Source organism: Wyeomyia smithii, chromosome 2, assembly GCF_029784165.1.
Source record: "Wyeomyia smithii strain HCP4-BCI-WySm-NY-G18 chromosome 2, ASM2978416v1, whole genome shotgun sequence".
In the NCBI taxonomy this organism is placed as follows: Eukaryota; Metazoa; Arthropoda; class Insecta; order Diptera; family Culicidae; genus Wyeomyia; species Wyeomyia smithii.
Window position 1 is genome coordinate 215468244 of NC_073695.1, and position 21148 is coordinate 215489391.

Genomic DNA, 21148 nt, shown 5'->3' on the forward strand with positions numbered 1-21148 from the left:
TATAGACTCGATTATACATCATTCGATAAAACATCATTTTTGGTTCGATTATTTATAGTAGGATTATTTTTATATCAAATATGACTTTCATTTCATAACTTTAGAACCATGTGTTCAATCGTTTTTGCCATCGTAGAAGAACGTCATTTAGAACAAACACTAGAGCTGCTAAATACTCGACATCCGACGATCAAATTCACCGTAGAACAGGAAGTAGCTAAAATTGGGCATCTACCGGAAACCAACATCCACGGACCGATACATCACTTCGGACTCTAACCATTGTGGAGCCCAAAAACAAGCGGCTTTTCACTCCATGGCCCATCGCCTTGTTAGTGTACCGATGGAGAAAGATGAGTACACGATAGAGAAAGAAAAAATTGAAAAAGCGGCCAAGTTAAACGGATATGACGAAGATTTTGTGGAAAAAATTATCCGCACACACGAACGGAAACAACACAAACGCGAAGTCACCACTTTGCAACCAGAAAAAGAAAATTTAGAGAGGATCAGCTTGCCATTCTACGCAAAAGTTACAAACCGGATCAAAAACGCCCTTAAAAGGCACAGCTACCACGTAACTCACAAAAGTGAAAACAGACTACGTGATCTTTTGTGTAACGCGAAAGATAAAATTCCGTCTAATGAGAAGTCTGGAATCTACAAAATTGAATGCCAGGATTGTGCAGCTGTGTACATTGGCCAAACACGGCGCAAGTTCAAAGTTCGTTTAAAAGAGCATAAGAAAGCTGTGGCCAACAAACGAGCCAACGAGTCAAGTGTGGCAAGTCATGCTATTTCCCTCCAACACAATGTCGATTGGGATAACGCGAAAATTTTGAAAAATATTAGGAAATCGTCGCAACTTAATGCATGGGAGTCGATGCATATCATGACATCGGAACAGCCGCTTATGAACGAGGATGATGCTCCCATACTATCGCCTCTCTTCCACCTCACCAAACTGAAATTGTAACTCTCTCCTACTAATTAGTTGGACATCGCCCCGTAGATGGGTAACAGCTTACCCGAAACCGGTCGGTGAAAAAGGTAATTTTTTTTACATTGTAAGAACCATAAGTGTTTGTGTACCGTTTAATATTTATTCGCGAGTTCTTACGTTGCACTAAAATTTAAAATTTAAAGTGGTCCAACCATCTCTGAGCAAATCGAGTGAGATTGAAAAGATGCAAATACTCTCTCTCTCTGTCTCTCTCTCACACACACATACACAAACACACATACAGAAAATGCTCAGCTCGTCGAACTGAGTCGAGTGATATATGCCATTCGGCCCTTTGGAGCACCTTTATATCTTCGGTTTTGCAAGTGATTGCTATACTATTCTGAGCGAAAGGTAAAATGGAAAAAGGGAAAAAATGTTCATTTTCAAATTATAATAAGTCGGATAATTTCCAATGAACTTCCGTCGTTCTTGCATCAATCGATTGCAAAATTATTTATGTATTTACCTAAATGTAGAAAATTGAAATTTGAATCTTCGAACCATTGTACTATTAAAAATTATCAAGCCTTGTCAAAACGCAGATTTCGACCTTTTATTAGTCGCTTCATGCTTGCTTTCCCCGGCAAGATAGACAAAATCATGTACCTAGTAACCAGGAATGCACTCTTTGGGCGTTATAAGAGCATGGTTCAAACAAATCAATTTACTAGTGGATGGCTACTAGGATAAAAAGCGGTTAGCAGCAGTAGCGGCAGCGGATAACAGCTAATACCAGAAGCGGAAACTGCAGGTGTCAGCGTAGGTGCAGCGGCACTTTCACTAGTAAAACGGTGGCTTTTGTACGGCAGTGGCAGCACCAGCGGTGGGTGCATTGGCCAGAACTTGTTTCAGTGGAAAGCTTTACTGTATTGTAGGAACACACAAACGGGGCAATCAAAATGTGCCGACCGTCAAATTTTCAGTGTAAAAACAGCTTTTCACTGTGTGTCTTCTTTCTTCTGTCGGGGATAGCACGAAGATGCGATCAGCATCATATCCGATATTAAATTAAACAACAAATTGTTCTTTTCAGGACAAATTAAATACATAGTATGAAGAGTTGATATTTTCTCTTTCAATAATTACACTTCATTCATAATTTAACAGTGGTAGTGACAGTGGCAGCGGCAGACTTTCTATGCCAGCTTTCGGCTCAAATCATTGCATTATTGAATGATGGAATAGACGGTTCCTCCAGTAAGCTCTGCCTGCCGTCTAATGTTCAATTTAAATAATAGAAGGGTTGTGTGCAAAGTCACGGCCGTAAGGCTGACGTTGAACTACACATAGCTTTTCGTTGCAGCACTTGCATTATTGAATTATCGCTAAGGTTACGATAGACTATCTTCACAATGTTAATAACTTTTATCCAACACTATTTATAGGTGTTAAGCTCTAAAAATAATAAGGTAACTTGTAAAACATTTGAAACGGCAACTGATATCGATTTACGGCCTATTAATATCGTCCTGGTTCCTCATACAAGCTGCTATTTGGCAACCTTTAGCTATTATACAGGAACATTATTTTTAGAGAGTTATTTTATTCAAAAAATGTAAAATGTAACAAACAACCTTATGTAGTTCTTCGTCATCCTTGTGGTCGTGGCTTTGCATACAACTTTTTTGTTGTTTTATTTCAAAAATTTCAGGATCGGAAAATTTTTTAGGAGAGATTAAATGTGGAAAATTGTTGGAATTTTCAAAAATTCAAATATTTCATTTGTCCGCACTTCTACAAATCCTACAGTTTTTTTTTTTTTGGGAAAAAGCTAAAATAAAGAGCATTGAAGATTGTATTTTTATGTATATTTTTTATCAAGGTTAAAAACAAACACATGAAAAAGTCGTTGACACTAGGAAAACTTTTTCCCAGTTTTTTCGCATCCTGCTATATATAGACAATGTTGGCCCATTTCGAAAAGAGATCTAGATTTGTTGTGAGATTGTCAATACACAAACTAGCTTCACCAGTATAAGTTACTCCGGTTAACTGAGGAATTGTTAAATGCGCGTAGTGAAAACCAAACTGCTTACTTACAATCAGAGCCGGATTTGAGGGAGGGGCCTAGGCCCCCACATTTTTGGGGCCCCCACAAAACGAGAAAAAGCTCTTTTCGCTATCAAAAATGAGAGTCAATCAAAAGTTCAATTTACAGCAAGAAAATTTAAACAGACCATTCCAAATTAAAATGTTATTTTACCATTCCAAATTTAAATGTTATTTTTTCGCGAGCGCCAATACCACAAGTACATCCATAAGAGTTCACCTTCGATTCTCTTGGAATGACACACATTAGCATACCATTTGAATCGAACCAGCGCGCATGGGAGGTAAAGCAGAGGAAGAAAATAATCCACAAGTTTTTTTGATGCATTGCTGTTGATTCCAAATAAAAATAAGCTTACTAGTCCGAATCAGGGATACCAGATGTGCGTTGCAAAATGCAGATTTTTAGAGTCCGTGTGCACATTTTTTGAATCGGCAGATGGTTGTAGTTTTTTCCTAGTTTCTGAAGATTATTGCCAGGGTATTAGGTATATTTGCGCAGTCTTTCTCAAATTGTGTGCAAACTTTTGCCTATGGATCGCAATTTTTTCAAATTTTTTTTAGATATCAAGCAAAAATTTTCGGATTTCGACAGTCAGATCTGGCTGTAAACAGTAAGCAAGCACATAGTTTATTATTACATTTGTTCAAAATGTGCGATCGCCACAAAACCCCGCGTGTATATCAAAGTGGAGCTTAAAAAAGAAGATTACATGAAGAAAAAAAATCAAAAACTCGTTAGTGCCTTCCAAAAATTATTTTATTTAAGGATTTATTTGAGCCTAATACCCCGTTCACACTACACTGCATATTACCTAATATCAGGCGATACGTGCTGTCGAGGCCATATCACCGTGTCATATCCATATCACCTGATATCCCATACAATCGAGCTGTCATTGAATATCACCTCGGCTAGATGGTATCGCGGATATCATGTTCGCAAACCAATAAAAACCAGATTTGCAGCAGTTGGCAACACGGCTAAACGACATTTGACGCAACACTACAAATTTCGAAATTCGCGTTGCATGCGAAATAGATGGAGGGAAATATTTTTATTCTTGTCATCCCGCACATTTGGACAATTGCATATGAGAGTTCGCGTTGGTGCGTACCAACTAGCTGAAATCTCTATCCTAATTACATTGCTCTTGTTGTCTTGTTTTTGCCTTGACCTGTTTTTGTTTTCTTCTCTTTTCAATTACGAAAGTAAATGTCAAACCATGTCATCTGAATGTTTTTTTAACACCCGAGGTGATATTCGATATCATCTGGCAATATCAGGTAATATGCGGCGTAATCTGAACAAGGCATAATGATTTCGAACGCAACTGGGGAAAGGTCTTTTTCGAAGATGAAGATGATTGAAGATAGGTTGCGTACGACTATGAAGAATGGAAGGCTGTCAAACTTAGCATTGTTAAGTTGAGAGTACGATATTCTGAAGGAGTTGAATGTTGATTATTTAGTTAATAAGTTCTCTGAAAAAAAAAAAAAACTCTAACAAATTTTTGGTTACTTTTCAATAACAAATGAATGTTTTTTTAACTCGTACAATATAAAAACGGTTTTGTTTTATTTTGGGGTCACCACTGTAAACTGGGCCCCGGGCCCCCACAATCGTAAATCCGGCTCTGCTTACAATTATGAAAGACATGATAATACAGGCAATCATAAACATTTGGACAATCGCCTCAATCGAAAATCATGCCAGTTGGGATCAATTACGATATTTTCTCATCGGCGCAACTGATAGGCTTCTTTCCAACGCAGAAAATGATTTCCGCTGCATTCAAAGGGTGTAACCATCCATCTTTATTGAGTGTTTACACCAAATTATGCTAATTCATCTCGGTCACAGTGATGCATGTGCAATGGCACGTTGGATCCCGCTGCCAACCCCGGCAGCTCTCGAGGCCTGCAAGTGAAACTAAACGCATCGTCCATCATAAATTCTTACCGCATCACTCACACGACGATAGTGGCCCGGCAATCGAAGCCCCCCAATCCATTCAATAATCGCTTCGCTACGTTGTGCGGCGATGAACTCAATCAATAACCTTTTTCCCGCTCGAGGACCGCAGGCTTTAAAGTCTCGCCAACTTGGGGCTCTCGCACGAGAATACCACCAAGGATGAAATCGTGATATGGAGCCGCCGTCGCCGCCTCCACTTGCGCTAACTCTGGCGTGAGACAGGAGGGAGAGCGATATGCAGCTGCATGCCAGCGTCGATCGCTGCACCCGAAGGCAATCGCTTACGCTTCTGCCTCCTAATTGAATCTGCATTCCATGTAAAATGAATGTTTTATCAACATTTCTGACAGCATGTTTGCCGTCGGTTATTAAGTGATTTTCGCCGAAGTACCATTCAGGGGCCAATCGATTTTCAATGGAAGCGTTAAGCAAAATAAGTCACAGAAAATGTGCATCGCATCGCGCAGCATGAAGCATGGATTATGCGAAACTCACAAACTTATTCGTAAACTGCGCTGATGACGGATTTCGCCCGAATGTCCAGGCCAATGCCATTTCCGATAATCACACTCGAATAGAGATGAGATGACTTTTCCATTTGCGGCTTGTTATTCCGAAAAAGTCAATTAGGTTGCTGCGAAGCCCACATTAGCACCTGGCGGTTTCATTATTCCCTTGACTGCAGTCTGGCGGTGTTTGACTTTTGTTGGATAGAACGTCGGCAAGGATCATGCACAAAAAGTGCATTTCATTTCCAAACCAAACAATGGCTAAAACCCTTGAAAAGCCCACTCTGATCTCGATCATCAAAAAATATTGAAATTCTTTACTCCCCGCCTCTAGCCTATAGGAAAGCAATCCAAAAGTGACACTTTTTCATGCATATTTTTTATCTAAACAAGATCAGTTCGCCTTTGTCATCCTGAATACACACGGGAATGCGTGCAAATGGGCGGATTATGTCCGGAGTGAGGAGGGTTCGAGGCTTCCATTTTTTTTCCAGCTGCCACCGCACATTTCTTCCTTTGTGGTGTAGCAGAACTGCGACAGTGGCAAAAATCGAAAGTACGCAGTTTTTGTCATCTTAAAAGAGGAAAGCACATTTTCAAAGCCTCGTGAAAGATGACGTGGTTTTGCATATCTACCGCAGACCAGTGAATGCCTGGATGAGGAAGCAGGCGTGAGGCGTGAGGATAGATTCTGCCAAGCAAGTCGGTCAGCGATGCAGCGAACCGCGACGCGCGGCTCTGTGGCGTACGTCAACGACGACGCTACTGGATGCAAACAATGTGTGAAGATGTAAGGAAAATCGTAATCCGATCACACATGCAACCTCTCAGCATAGACAGGTCCTCTTCTGACTTCAATGTCCCGTTCCGGGTGATACCATTCAACCGGGTCTATTCTAAGGATTGATTGGGTTTGCCTCGTTTGTTGCTTTCATACGGTTGGAGTTATACCGAAGTGCACCGGGTACTGAAAGTTGCATGATCCAATCAAGACGGTCATAGGTAGGCCGCCAGCAGAGCCGAATGCTGTGGAAAAGGAAAACTAATCCAAGCGGGACACAAAGGCCGCAGATTGATTGTTATGATATTGAGCGAGAGTGTTTGGGGAAATAACATTTCTAGTAGAATAGGCGGACGCAATCGAGCCAAATAGGTTCGGAGAGGAAAAATATAACTAATAATGCGGTAGAAATGGAAAGGTAACAAGGGTGGAATTTAGTACATCTGAATTTTTTTTATTAGTCAAGATATAATTTTGACCAGATTTTAATTGGATACCTAAAAATTGTCGCTTTCAACGGTCTAGAACATTTTAATAAAAATCAGCGTTTAGTTTTGAAGACCTTTGCGCCTTTTAATCATTGCTTCAGATAGAAAATTATGAAAATGTAATGTTAAAAAATCGACATGTAGTTTGTTACAGAACAACTCTTTTCAAATACAAATGCATACATTTTCACATATACACAGACTACCTGTAGCTTCTATTGATATACAAATATATTTGTGGAGTTTGAGTTATGTAATTGATTATATCGTATTCATTTCACTAACTTAGGGATTAGTAATATTTTGCTATTAAAAAAATGAATATTTTTCTTTTCATTTACTAGTGCTAATTACAGTCAAGACTCCTTTCGTTTTTAAAGTTATAACACCGCAACATTTTTACCTCCTGTTGTATCCAGTGACGGATTCGCAGTGCTCCGCTCGCAAAATCAACCGAATGGTGCATAGCGCACCGTACCGGCATGAATGTAATCGACGACAGACGACATCCAGAGCATAGAGAAAATTACCGCCCAACTTTCCCCATTGACGTTCCGGGGTGCTCAGCTCAACATTCATTCGCACATCAAATATCATCGCTGCCAACCAATCGCACCTCTGGTTCTGCTGGTTGGTGTAGTTTCCCGTGTCCCCACACTCCCCCCCAACGGTGATATCGGTTAGAATTTCCATCTAAAACGTGACTAAATTATATTTTGCGTTTATGGAAAATTATGCTCCATGCTTCTGACTACAGATGAACGCTGTCGCTCTATGTAGTACGGTTCTGCTCGACGGCTTTGATGATTCCAGAGGGCTTCTAATAGTTGCTACTCGGGCCACGGAGCTTTCGCTGCTGCATAACCCCACGGGGGAAATATGGATCATACAGCAAAACCATTCCTTGCCGGTGTGAGTTTCTGATAAGATGAAACTGAGAGCACGGAACACGGAACATGGACGGCAACAAAGGCCGATGGTGATGGCATCGATTTTCAAAATTCCGCCGTGTGTTTCTGGTTCCTGCTCTGTGTCCATGCGAGAAACCGTAAATTCCAATTTGTAAATGCATGATACAGACTTGAGTCGGGGGCTCAAATGAACGAGAATCGATGACGTGCTGATGACGGTTGTGTTGTCGTGGTGAACGGTGGCGGGCAGAAGGATTTACCCGTTCCGTCGTTCCGTCCTCTGATCTCAATTTGGCAAACTTGTTAGGTTTGATCCTACCAGCAGCGGTTCTGTTTTATTAAAATGTTGATTGGGTTTTAGCTATATTCGTTTTTGCGAAATTTGTTCGGAAAAACGAAGACAGAAATAGAACCTGTCGAAGATAAATTATTTCTCTGTCTGCACCTAGTTATATTTGATAACTTTACACAAACGCAAATTATGATTATACATTAGACTATAGAAACTGAAAAGTTACATTGTGTAGGTAACTGGAATTCATATTGGAATAAAAATATCTCATCTGACATATGCATTGATTAGGTGCAAGTTTGCTGGCATTGTGTGCAATATTCGATGCAAGACTACTTTAATTTTCTCGGAACAGGACGTAGAACGTTTTTATCCTGCAGGAATGCGTGGGTGTGGGAGAAGAACACGACAGGATGAGCATTTCATTTTAAATCTAATTGGATTAGATATGTGTCAAACTATCGATATAATGGGAATCGATCTTAGATTCTTACCGTTAGCTAAGCTTACAGTAATCAGCATTACTACCTCGATATTTACTTTGTTTTTAAATAAATGTACCGCAACCTTTCAATAATTAAAACATCATAAATAAAGCAAAGAGAATCTTTTCTTCATTTTCGTTAGTCAGAAATGGTTCAAAGCAGTTGAGTTTATTCCAGTCCCGCTTAGGGTTACCATTTGGTCGGAGTTAAAAATCAGGACAACTTTTTTTCCGGCACAAATTTGATCTAAGCTTTTTTTATTTTTTGATATATCAATAAATAAAACCTAAATTAATCCACTTAGCGGTGAGACCCAGCCTTTCTCCTTCGAACTTATAATTTGTTAAAATAGATTTACTCCAACACTTAAAAAATACACCTTGATTGTTTCTGCTGGATTTGTTATTCATTCTAAAACAGCGGTTCTCAACCTGTGGTACGCGTACCCCTGGGGGTACTCGAGAGCCTTCAGGGGGTATGCGAAAGAAAAATCAGTAATGGCGGACAAAGCAATTTTTCTTTAAAATACTTCAAATTTTGTTCAATCTTACTCTTAAAACATGACTGTAACAAGCAAACAAATCATAGTTCAATTTGAAACCTGAAGTAGACTACCACAATATGATCTACCACTACTCTCTCCCACTCTGCGAGAGCATTTCAAGCGAGGGGGTACAATCGAAATGAAAAATATCGCTAAGGGGAACGTGGACGAAAAAAGGTTGAGAACCGCTGTTCTAAACAACAAATTTTTGGTAGCCAACAGCACAACTATACCGAACATTTAAAACTTAACATATCGTGCAACACTGGCACCACAACTCAAAATTTTGCATTTTTGAGTTTTTGATGGCAAACGATACCAAATACTGTTAAGTTTCATCACACGAAATCCCATTTCGAAAATCACAAAAATTCCAGAGTTATGAGTAGAAGTGCCTTTGCTGCACAAATCGAAATTTCTCCATAAAGTTAGTTAAAATAAGGTTTCAACTTGGGCAACGTTAGCACGTAATATGTGCATAATAGACCCAAAGGTGTTAAATAAGGATTGGTAATCTTAAACTTCAAAGTTTTCTTGAAAATCGAAAAATAAATTTTTGACGCAAATTTTCAAACACGTTTTTCTCGAAACTATGTTTTTTGAGTTGTGCCAGTGTTGCACGAAACCGACGATATGAATATAAATTAACACATATACATGCAAATAACATTAAATTCTTTCAACTATATGATGCGATTTTGTTATTGATTGTGGTATAATCGATCTGTACTCATATACTGCCTATAAATATTCAGATTCATTAAGTCAACGTTAGTCAGTAGATTTCAAATAATGTATAATTAAATGTTGTTCCTTATACATTAATTTGAATGATCTTTTCAGTGAAATTGAAATTCTTTAACGCAGTTGATATTACTGATCGTTTCTGAGAGGCATCCAATGAATGGCCAAATACCAATCAACATGGGTTCTTGAAACCAGGATTATACCCAGTGGCCTGAATCCGACCTAAAACCCAATTTTCAATCCAGATGACCACTTCTGGTTGCCTGATAATCAGAAAATCATGAAATCTAAACATATAAAAATGCAGCTCTGTCTGTCTGTCTGATTCATATAGGCTTGGAAACTACCGAACCGATCGGCGTGAAATTTTGTATATAAGGGTTTTAGGGGCCGGGAATGGTGACTAAGATAGTTCGAGACCCCTCCCTTTTCTGCAAGGGAGGGGTCCCATACAAATGAAACACAAATTTCTGCACATCTCGAAAACTAACCAAGTAAATGGAACCAAATTTGACATGTGGATGTTTTTAGGGGTAACAAATATATCCATAATGGTTTGACACCCCTCCCTCTTCTACAATACAAATGAAATACGAATTTCGCACAGCTCGAGAACCAATCAACCAAATACAACCAAATTTGGTATGTGAATGTTTTTAGAGGTAACAAATATGTCCATAGTGGATCGACACCCTTCCTTCTTCTGGCATGTCTCCAAATACCATTTCGAAATCCAAGATGGCGACTTCCCGTTTCTGAAAAACAGCGACAAATGACCAAATACCACCCAACATGGGTATTTCCGGAATTTTTATGATACACTGAAGCCACAAATCGACCTCAGACAACATTTCGAATTGTAAGATGGCGACTTCCGGTGTCGGGAAAACAGCAGAAAATGACCAAATACCACCCAATATGAGTGTTTCTTCTACCAGATTGACGCTCAGAGGCTAAAAATTGTCTCCTAATGCCATTTTAAAATCCAAGATGGCGACTTCCGGTTTCTGAAAAATAGCGGCAAATGACCAAATACCACCCAACATGGGTATTTCCGGAATTGTTATGATGCACTGAAGCCACAAATCGACCTCAGACAACATTTCGAATTGTAAGATGGCGACTTCCGGTGTCTGGAAAACAGCAGGAAATGACCAAATACCACCCAATATGAGTGTTTCTTCTACCAGATTGACGCTCAGAGGCTAAAAATTGTCTCCTAATGCCATTTTGAAATCCAAGATGGCGACTTCCGGTTTCTGAAAAATAGCGGCAAATGACCAAATACCACCCAATATGAGTATTTCCGGGAATGTTATGATGCACTGAAGCCACAAATCGACCTTACACAACATTTTGAAATGTAAGATGGCGACTTCCGGTGTCTGGAAAACAGCCGAAAATGACCAAATACCACCCAATATGAGTGTTTCTTTAACCAGATTGACGCTCAGAGGCCAGAAATTGTTCACAAATGCCATTTTGAAATCCAAGATGGCGACTTCCGGTTCCTGAAAAATAGCGGCAAATGACCAAATACCACCTAATATGGGTATTTTCGGGATTGTTATGATGCACTGAAGCCACAAATCGACCTTAGACAACATTTTGAATTGTAAGATGGCAACTTCCGGTGTCTGGAAAACAGTCGAAAATGATCAATTACCATCCAATATGAGTAATTCTTTAACCAGATTGACGCACGGAGGCCAGAAATTGTCCCCGAATGCTATTTTGAAATCCACGATGGCGACTTCCGGTTTCCGAAAAACAGCGGCAAATGACCAAATACCATTCAATATGCGAATTTCCGGAATTGTTCTGATGCACTGAAGCCACAAATCGACCTACCAACCTCAGATAACATTTTGAATTGTAAGAAGGCGACTTCCGGTGTCTGTAAAACAGCCGAAAATGACGGAATACCACTTAATCTGAGTGTTTCTTGACCCAGATTGACGCTCAGAGGCCAGAAATTGTTTCCAAATGCCATTAAGAAATCCAAGATGGCGACTTCCGGTTTCTTAGAAACAGTGGCAAATTACTATGATGCACTGCTATGATTTGCTATGATGCACTGAAGCCACAAATCGACCTCAGACAACAATTTGAATTGTAAGATTACGACTTCCGGTGTCCGGAAAACAGCCTAAAATGACCAAATACTACCCAATATAAGTATCTCTGGAACGAGAATGAAGCTGAAAATTGACCTCAGACACCATTATGAATTGTAAGATGGCAACTTCCGGTTTCTAAAAAACGGCCAAAAATGGCCAATTTCCATACAATATGAGTATCTTCGGTACCAGAATGATACACCGGAGCTAGAATTGACCACAGAAACCATTTTGAATTCAAAGATGGTGACATCCGGTTTCTGAAAAACAGCCGAAAATGACCAAATTACACCCAATATGGGTGTTTCTTATACAGAATGATGTTCAGGGGCCAGAAATTGTCTCCAAATGCCATTTTTATATCCAAGATGGCGACTTACGGTTTCTGAAAATAACCCCAAAGTGACCAAATACCACCCAATATGAGTATCACCGGATCCAGAATGATGCAAGGAGCTAAAAATTAACCTCAGACACCAGTTTGAATTGAAAAATGGCAACTTCTGGGAAATAGCCGTCAATAACCGAAAACTACTACATATGGATATGTCCGTAATCGAAATGATGTAAAGAAGCCAAGCATTGACCCTGGACACCATTTTGAATTAGAAGATGACCACTTTCAGTTTCTGGAAAACAACGAGAATAACTGAAATGCACCCAATATATATCCGGAATAGAGGTCATGTACAAGAGCCAAAAGTCGAGGATGTTGTCATTCCGATAAAACCAATCATTTCAAACGATATAAACCAATCGCAAGGAATCAATGAGTTTGAAATGGTTAAAATTATTAATTTAAACACTAAAATAGGCGGGACGAAGTTTGCCGGGTCAGCTAGTACATCATAAAATTGCCGAACTGCCTAATCTGGGTACTTCTATGGCGAAGATGGCGACAGTTTCCGATCAACAGCCTAAAGTGACAAATATCATCCAATACGATTTTAAGAAGCGGTATGATACCCTGAGGCCAGAAATCATCTTCAGACGCCATTTTAAATTTCTAGACAGTAGCTTCCGGTTTCTACCAGTCTATAAGGGACAAACATTATTCAATGTGAGTTTTCCAGTACCCGGGATGATGCTCAGAGGCCACTTCATTTTGAAATCCGAATTTGCGACACCTGTTTTCTTTAAATAAGTCGTGTAATCTTTGAATGAAGAGATTTTCAATATTTTTACAATTTAACACATAATGGATAAAATAAAAGTCCGATTACACTGGTCAACACAAGTGTTGCCCCGAAGGTCAAACTAAGAAAAAATGAAAAATTATAGCTTTTCCTGTGATTTTTTTACATTCTAGGGCAACTATTATGTGCTTTAGAGCAGCATTTTTTCGATTTTGTCAACTTGTCATAAAGGAACTAAACCTTCAATTTAAAACTAAGATTGTTGACATAAGTCATGCCATCTTTGGCAAAACGAGTTAATTTGATAAAGTTTTCTGAACACGTTTCTTTTCATAACCTTCAAACAACATGTTCAATCATCATAAAATTCGTTATTTAGGGGTTTTAAAGATGGCCCGTTCATTTGATACCTATTTTTTCAAATCGGTTGTGTAGTTTCTGAGATAATGGAGTTTCATAACTTTTACATATTGATACATAACAGACAAAGTTTCAGTCCGATTATAATAAAATTCAATAGAGTTTTATCAAGCAACTAGACCTTTCTATTGCTACTTATTTTGTGAAAATCGGTCCATCCATCTCTGAGAAAAGTGGGTGAGTTCAAACAGTCTTAGAAACATGTTTCTTGTCATAACCTGATTTCACATTATTATACATAACGGACAAAGTTAAAGTCCATTAACAATAAAATTAAATAGGGTCTTATGAGGCAACAAGACCTTTCATATGACACTAACTTTGTGAAAATCGGTCCAGCCATCTCTGAGAAAAGAGAGTGAGTTTAAACAGTGTTTGAAACACGTTTCTTTGCATAACTTTTGAACTACATGTCCAATCATTATAAAATTATTTCGCAAATGGTTCAAAAAACAAGCCCGTTCTTTTGATACCAGTTTTGTTCAAATCGGTTGTGCAGTTTCTGAGATAATAAAGTTTTGTGATTTTACATTTTGATACATAACCTTGAAACTAAAAATCCGATTACAATAAAATTCAATAGGGTCCTATGGGGCAACTGGACTTTACATTTGAAATTAGTTTCATGAAAATCAGTCCAGCCATCTCTGAGAAAATCGAGTGAGATTGGGAGACCGTTACATACATACACACACACATACACACACACACATACAGAAAATGCTCAGCTCGTCGAACTAAGTCGATTGATATACGAGATTCGACCCTTTGGAGCACTTTTATACTTTTGGTTTTTCCAGTGATTGCTATACCTTTCTAGGAGAAAAGCAAAACGTCAGTTCACCAATCTTTGAAAAGTCATAAAAAATTCAGATTTTATGATATTGCGCCCAAATTTTGGATTTAGACACTTGAATGTTATAGCAATAAAGGAAAAATATTATGAAATAGCTAACGAAATTTTTTTTTTGCTGTTGGCCAGCGATTCCCCACTGTGCGATCGTCTAGATAGGAGGTCCAAACACATTGACACGCAAAATGCGTTTGCCAGAAATCCTCGACTATAAAAGCAATCATCGGCTTCTAATATCTACCGACTACTGAGACGGGAGACAACCTGATGACTGAGTCATTGGAGCAAATGAAGCTGGAGAAACTTTGATATGCAATCGGTGTTCGAGGAGATCCGAATTCATCCTTTACCATGAAGATCTAACTGTCAATATTTGTAAACATAATTTTTATTATTTATTATTTCACAGTTAGATGCTCAACAAAATGAATACTGGCAATGGCTTGAGAGATGCTCTTTGAATGCCTAGGCACTAAAACTGCTGAAAAGCAACTTTTTAAATATGTTACATGGAAGACTTTCTTATTTCATATATAAATCAAGTTTTTCCTTATTCTAGATATTCAACTATCCGTTATTGATCCAACTATTCTATGTCAATATTTCAACTTTTTAGTGTAGCATATGAATTTATTTAAACTAGTTACACAAACACGTTGAATTCCATTTCCGTACCAAAATTGCACTCCTGGCAAAAAGTTCCACAATAGTTAACACCGTAGACCTTTCAAGCTCTCTTGTTTAAAGCGTCAACGGCTTAACGGTAGAGCAAAATTCAAGAGGAAAACTTTCAACTAATTTGAATTAAGCAAACCAACCAACTAAACAGCACCACACCAAGGTAAACTCAATTTCGCCTGCCTGCAGCCGAAAATTGCAAAGGCTTAGGGGTGCCGATTATTCACCCGAAAAAACAGAACGGCAGCCACACTCACGGCTCGCTGCTGCCGCACTTCCGGATAGACTGGCGAAAGCCAACACCTAGACCGGCTGACTGCGTGAATTTGAACTTCTCGAAGCGCGCGGTAGGTGGCTTGGAAAAGAAAACCCAACTTTTTAATCCCTTCCTTTAGTTTTTTAATTAGTGCTCCCTGCTTGCCATTGCGGGTCCTTGGTGGCTGTATGAGAATTTAACTGCGCGTTGGAACGAAGTTACTTTCCGCTAATATTATCCTGCTTGCGGAGTTGCAGGGTTTTATTAAATGTAAGTATTTCGTTACTTGCGTATTAATGTGGATTATTTGGTTGAGCTTTCGAGCGTATGTGGTTTTCATATTTACTGAATCAGAACCGAAAAATTCAGCTACCGAATTGGAATTACCTTCTATTAAAGGGTAAAATTTACGATTGAAGTAATGACGAGACACAACCATAGAAGCAATTTCTTAAAATGAGTTATCTTTCTAGTTAAGAATTCGCAGTTATAAGGCTAGAATGTGAGAAAAGTTACCAAGGGCTTAGCGATTCACAAAGTTACTATATTGGAGCGTTATAATTCGCTTCGTGTGCGTTCGCGTTCTTAATTAGAATATCAACTTTCCACACAATCAAGAAGCCGCGGAGAGGAAAGTAAACCTCTTCGCAAGCATAACTTCTCACCGGTATAGCTTCCTTCGGTGGGTAGAATCACGTCGACGGTACACTAGAGCAAGTCACGACGAAAAATTGTGTGTCACTAGGGAATAAATAACAAATGAGCAAAGTTTTAGAAATGAGTCGCAAAACAATTTGAAATTTATAATAATTCCTAGAATCGTTCGTAAGTTTCGCTCGAGCACTACTTGTAGTGTATCAACTTCTCGAATGAATTATTTACCTTTTTGCATATCATCCGCCGGAGATCTTAATTCCCGACGACCGCTGTGCCTCTTTAGGTTGGAACCGAAAAGCCGACAGGTAGATAAAAGCATTCAAATTTCACATGGCCTTGTCCACCCCGAAAGCCTCGAAATTCCAAGCTGATAAATTGCTGTATCTCTGGAGAGGACGACGATCGACCCTGAGGATCACCGCTCGCTCCATTCAGAGTGTATCCACAGAACAAGGAAAAGAAAGAAAATAAAATCACTTATAATTGATTGAATGACTTGCTAATATAATATTAACCAACTGCCTGATTGACACTATCACACACTTTTTATCTGTTCGTGACTCCCCGTTTGGCTTGGGCTCTTCTAGTTCGGTTTTGTGTGCTTTGAAAGTGGAGATTTTTCTCGCTGTGAAAGCTTTGTTTACACAGGTACTTTTGACGCTTGCTCCGCAATATTAAACATTGTCACCTCTCGGTTCAGTTTCTATACAGATGTTGGAATGTTGTTCTTCTGTGGCTTTTGAATTTGAAGCTGGAATGAAACTATTTTTATCCAATTTATCTCATATGTTCGAGTTAGGATTTAAACTGTTAATAAACGTTATACGTTTACAAGAGATGCAGTGAATAACATAAAGGTAGTTCAAATACAGTAGCGCTATTAGGATTTTTAAAAGAGCCAATCAGATCGACTTGAACTGTCCTACAGTACGGTCGCATTTTACCAACAGCTCGAGGCTAAGTCTTAGACTACCGAGAGATATTAAAATTTTGTTTTTCGCTTTCAACAGGCAATCTTTTTAAAAGACTACCTGTTGAAAGGCAAAGTTATTAATTTGTTTTTAAAGTTAACGAGTGTTTAGTGAATTAATTTGGTTTGAGATATTTCTACTCAAATTCTATAGTGAAGTGAAAGTGTAGTGAAGTTGTCCAGTTATGCCTGGAAAAAATAAAAAAGCTCGCTTTGATGCGGCATCAAGGAAACGTGAGGCATCTCTTCCAAGTGACACTGAAAATTCGACTAACAGGTATGATATTCATTCTTCTGTTGGGGATCTAGAATTCCAAACTTCTCATACTGAGCATAAAGCCGTTATGAAGAAGGTTAAAGTTCCACCTATTGTGGTATTTGTAGCAAACTTTAAAGCATTTCGATCAGAACTTTCATCATTTCTATCGAATGTGAAAGTTAATTTTCAAATTGGTCTCCAAGGCGAAATTCATATTTTGGCCGAATCTTTTGATGGCCATAAACATCTTTTACAGTATTTGACTGAAAAGATGTATAAATTTTACTCTTTTGATGCCAAAAACGAGAGACCGTTTAAGGCTGTGTTGAAAGGTCTCTCAAATGATCAAAGTATTGATGAAATCAAAGATTGTTTATCAGAATCACTTGGTTTTGCCCCCAACCAAGTAATTTTGATGAAACGAAAGGCAAATGCCAAAACTTTTCAAACTGGAATACACCAGGAAAATTACTAAGTACATTTTGATCGTACCAAAGTACATAATTTAAAATGTTTAGAAAAAGCACGTGTTTTATTCAATGTGCGAATAAAGTGGGAAAATTTCAAGAGACATGGAGGAATCCATAATCTTACGGAATGTCGGAATTGTCAAGCCTATGGTCATGGAACTCGAAACTGCCATATGGCTGCAAAATGTATGATTTGTGGTGACACTAGTCACACGAAAGATATCTGCCCCGTGAAAGAGATCACTAATAGTTTCAAATGTGTAAATTGTGGGGGAAATCACAAATCTAATTTCTTTAATTGTCCTGTAAGGACAAAAATTATTGCTTCCAGACAACGTAGAAATTCTAAATGACTTGTTGTCAATATGGGTAATCAAAAGACTTTCAATACTGTTCAGGCATCACCAGCACTTTCATTAGCAGGTGTGTCTGTAGGTAATAATTTAAATTCAGATAACAAATTTCAGAAAAATAACCTTGTTCAGGCAACACCAGGCTGTTCATATGCCAGTATCCTTTCAGGTAATATTTCAAATTCAAACAGTAACAAACTATTCGTGTTTGGTGCTGAAAAGTCAGCCAGTATTGATTTAGGTATTCCAACACCCGAAAAGATTGAATACCTTCAACAATCCATGCTGCAGCTAATGTCCGTTTTGTTGAACTGTAACTCGATGTACGGGGCTGTTCAAGAAGGTATAAAATTTACAACTAATATTGTTATGAAATTGAAATTCAGCAATGATTTTAAATAATGCTGTAAATTTTCTAAATTGGAATGCTCGCTCTTTAAAAGCGAAAGAGGATGAATTTTTCAATTTTTTAACAGTCCACGATGTGCATATTGCAGTTGTGACTGAAACGCTTTTAAATCCAAATATTAAACTAAAAAAGAACCCAAATTATATAGTTCATAGGTTTGATAGAATTGATTTTGCCGGTGGTGGAGTTGCAATAGTTATCCACCGTCGAATAAAACATCGTGTTTTACCCCATCTTGAAACCAAAGTTATCGAGAGTTTGGGAATTGAAATTGAAACAAGTATTGGCATTTTATTCATAGCCGCAGTGTATTTGCCTTTTCAATGCACTGGTGAGCGAAAAAATTATTTCAAGGGAGATTTGCAAAAACTCACAAGAAATAAATCTAAATTTTTAATCATGATTTTAATGCGAAACATCGATTTCGGAATAATGCTCAAAGCAATTCCAATGGAAAAATATTGTTTAATGATTGCTCGGCTGGATTTTATTCAGTTTTATTTCCAAATGGTCCTACATGTTATTCTTCTATTAGGAATCCATCTACAATTGATTTGGTACTAACAAATCAAAGCCATTCATGCAGTGATTTATTAACTCATGCTGACTTTGATTCTGATCATCTTCCCATAACCTTTTTTTATTTCCCATGAAACTATTTTAAATCCCACTAGATCTGTGTTAAATTATCACAAGACTAATTGGGATAGATATCGTTCTACGATCGAGGAAAATTTGAATGATGATATTATTTTACAAAATAGTGCTGACATTGACAGAGCATTAGAAAATTTTAGCAGCTTAATACTCAATGCCCGGAATTTATCAGTTCCTAAGGCAAGAGTGAAATTTAATGCACCAATTATTGACAGTGAACTTCAACTTCTTATACGTTTGAAGAACATACAGAGACGTCGATACCAAAGATCTCGTGATCCTGCTTTGAAAATTATTTTTCAAGAATTACAAAAGGAAATTAAACATAGATTCACTCTCTTGCGTTATGAGAATTTCATTAGAGAAGTTGAACAACTAAAACCTTATTCAAAACCTTTCTGGAAGCTTTCGAAGGTTCTTAAGAAACCCTCGAAGCCCATTCCAGTCCTTAAAGATGGTGATTGCATTTTTCTAATGAATGAACAAAAATCTCAAAAACTTGCTCAGCAGTTTGAGAGTGTTCATAACTCCAATTTGAACGTAGTAAGTCCTATTGAAAATGAAGTAAACCAAAAGTATGATCAGATCACCACCCAAGAATTTCTTTCCGAAGAGGTATTGGAGACAAACTTGAATGAGGTGCAAACCATTCTCAAAAAATTTAAAAACATGAAAGCACCAGGAGATGATGGGATTTTCTATATCCTCATCAAAAGACTTCCCGAAAACTCTTTAAATTTCTTGGTAAAAATTTTTGACAGATGCTTTGCACTAGCACATTTTCCTACGAAATGGAAAAATGCCAAAGTCACTCCAATTTTAAAACCCGAAAAGAATCCAGCTGAGGCATCAAGTTATCGACTAATTAGTTTACTTTCCTCTATTAGCAAACTTTTTGAAAGAATAATTCTTAATAGAATGATAACACATAATAATGAGAACTCAATTTTTGCAAATGAGCAGTTTGGTTTTCGCCATGGGCATTCCACTACTCATCAGTTACTTAAAGTAACAAATATGATTCGAACTAATAAATCCGAAGGCTATTCGGCTGGAGCTGCTCTTCTAGATATAGAAAAGGCATTCGACAGTGTTTGGCATAAAGGTTTAATAGCTAAAATGTCAAATTTCAGTTTTCAGTTAGAGCTGGTGTGCCTCAGGGAAGTATCTTGGGCCCAATCTTATATAACATTTTTACTTCTGATCTTCCTGATATACCACCAGGTTGTGAGAAATCTCTGTTTTGTGACGATACAAGCATTTCCGCAAAAGGAAAAAGCCTTCGTGTTATATGCAATCGGCTACAAAAAAGTTTAGATATATTTTCTTCATACTTACAAAAATGGAAGATTTCCCCTAATGCTTCAAAAACACAGTTAATTATTTTTCCTCATAAGCCAAGAGTTTCATTTCTCAAACCCACCCATAACCACGTTATTAAGATGAACGGTGTGGTCTTAAATTGGTCTGATCAAGTTAAATACTTAGGGCTAATTTATAATAAGAATCTTACTTTCAAGGAGCACATTGAAAATATCCAGTCAAAGTGCAATAAGTATATCAAATGTTTATATCCTCTTATCAACAGGAATTTTAGACTTTGTCTCAAGAATAAACTGTTAATTTACAAACAAATATTTAGACCAACAATGTTATATGCAGTTCCCATCTGGACAAGTTGTTGTGCAACCAGGAAGAAGACACTTCAAAGGATTCAGAATAAACTTTTGAAAATGATTTTGAAGCGTCCTCCCTGGTTTAGCACGAACGAGCAACACAGGCTCACTAATGTAGAAACATTAGAAAATATGTCAAGCCAAATTATCAACAAATTCCGACAAAAATCGTTGCAATCCTCAATTGCAACGATTAGCTCACTTTATAGTCAGTAAGATAGTTTTAAGTTTATTTTAAGTTTATTTTAAGTTTCGTTTTATTCCTTTTATTCCTTTATTTTTCTTGACAAGTAGGTTTAATAATTTTCCTACAATTACATTATCTTAACTGCGAAAGCTAATAACATTCAATAATACTAAAAAGCGTACAAATATATATAATAGTGTTGAAATGTCACCATTTGTGGCAGAACACACAATACTAATTCTGAATAGATATTTTAG

General features: G+C 37.8%; 1 protein-coding gene across 1 annotated transcript; it reads left to right on the forward strand.

Annotated features, from left to right (window-relative positions):
- The first annotated feature begins 316 nt into the window (after positions 1-316).
- On the forward strand, positions 317-976 carry LOC129720413 (uncharacterized). Its single transcript, XM_055671892.1, has one exon. It carries the CDS (start codon positions 317-319, stop codon positions 974-976), a length of 660 nt encoding a protein of 219 aa, XP_055527867.1.
- Positions 977-21148: the final 20172 nt, after the last annotated feature.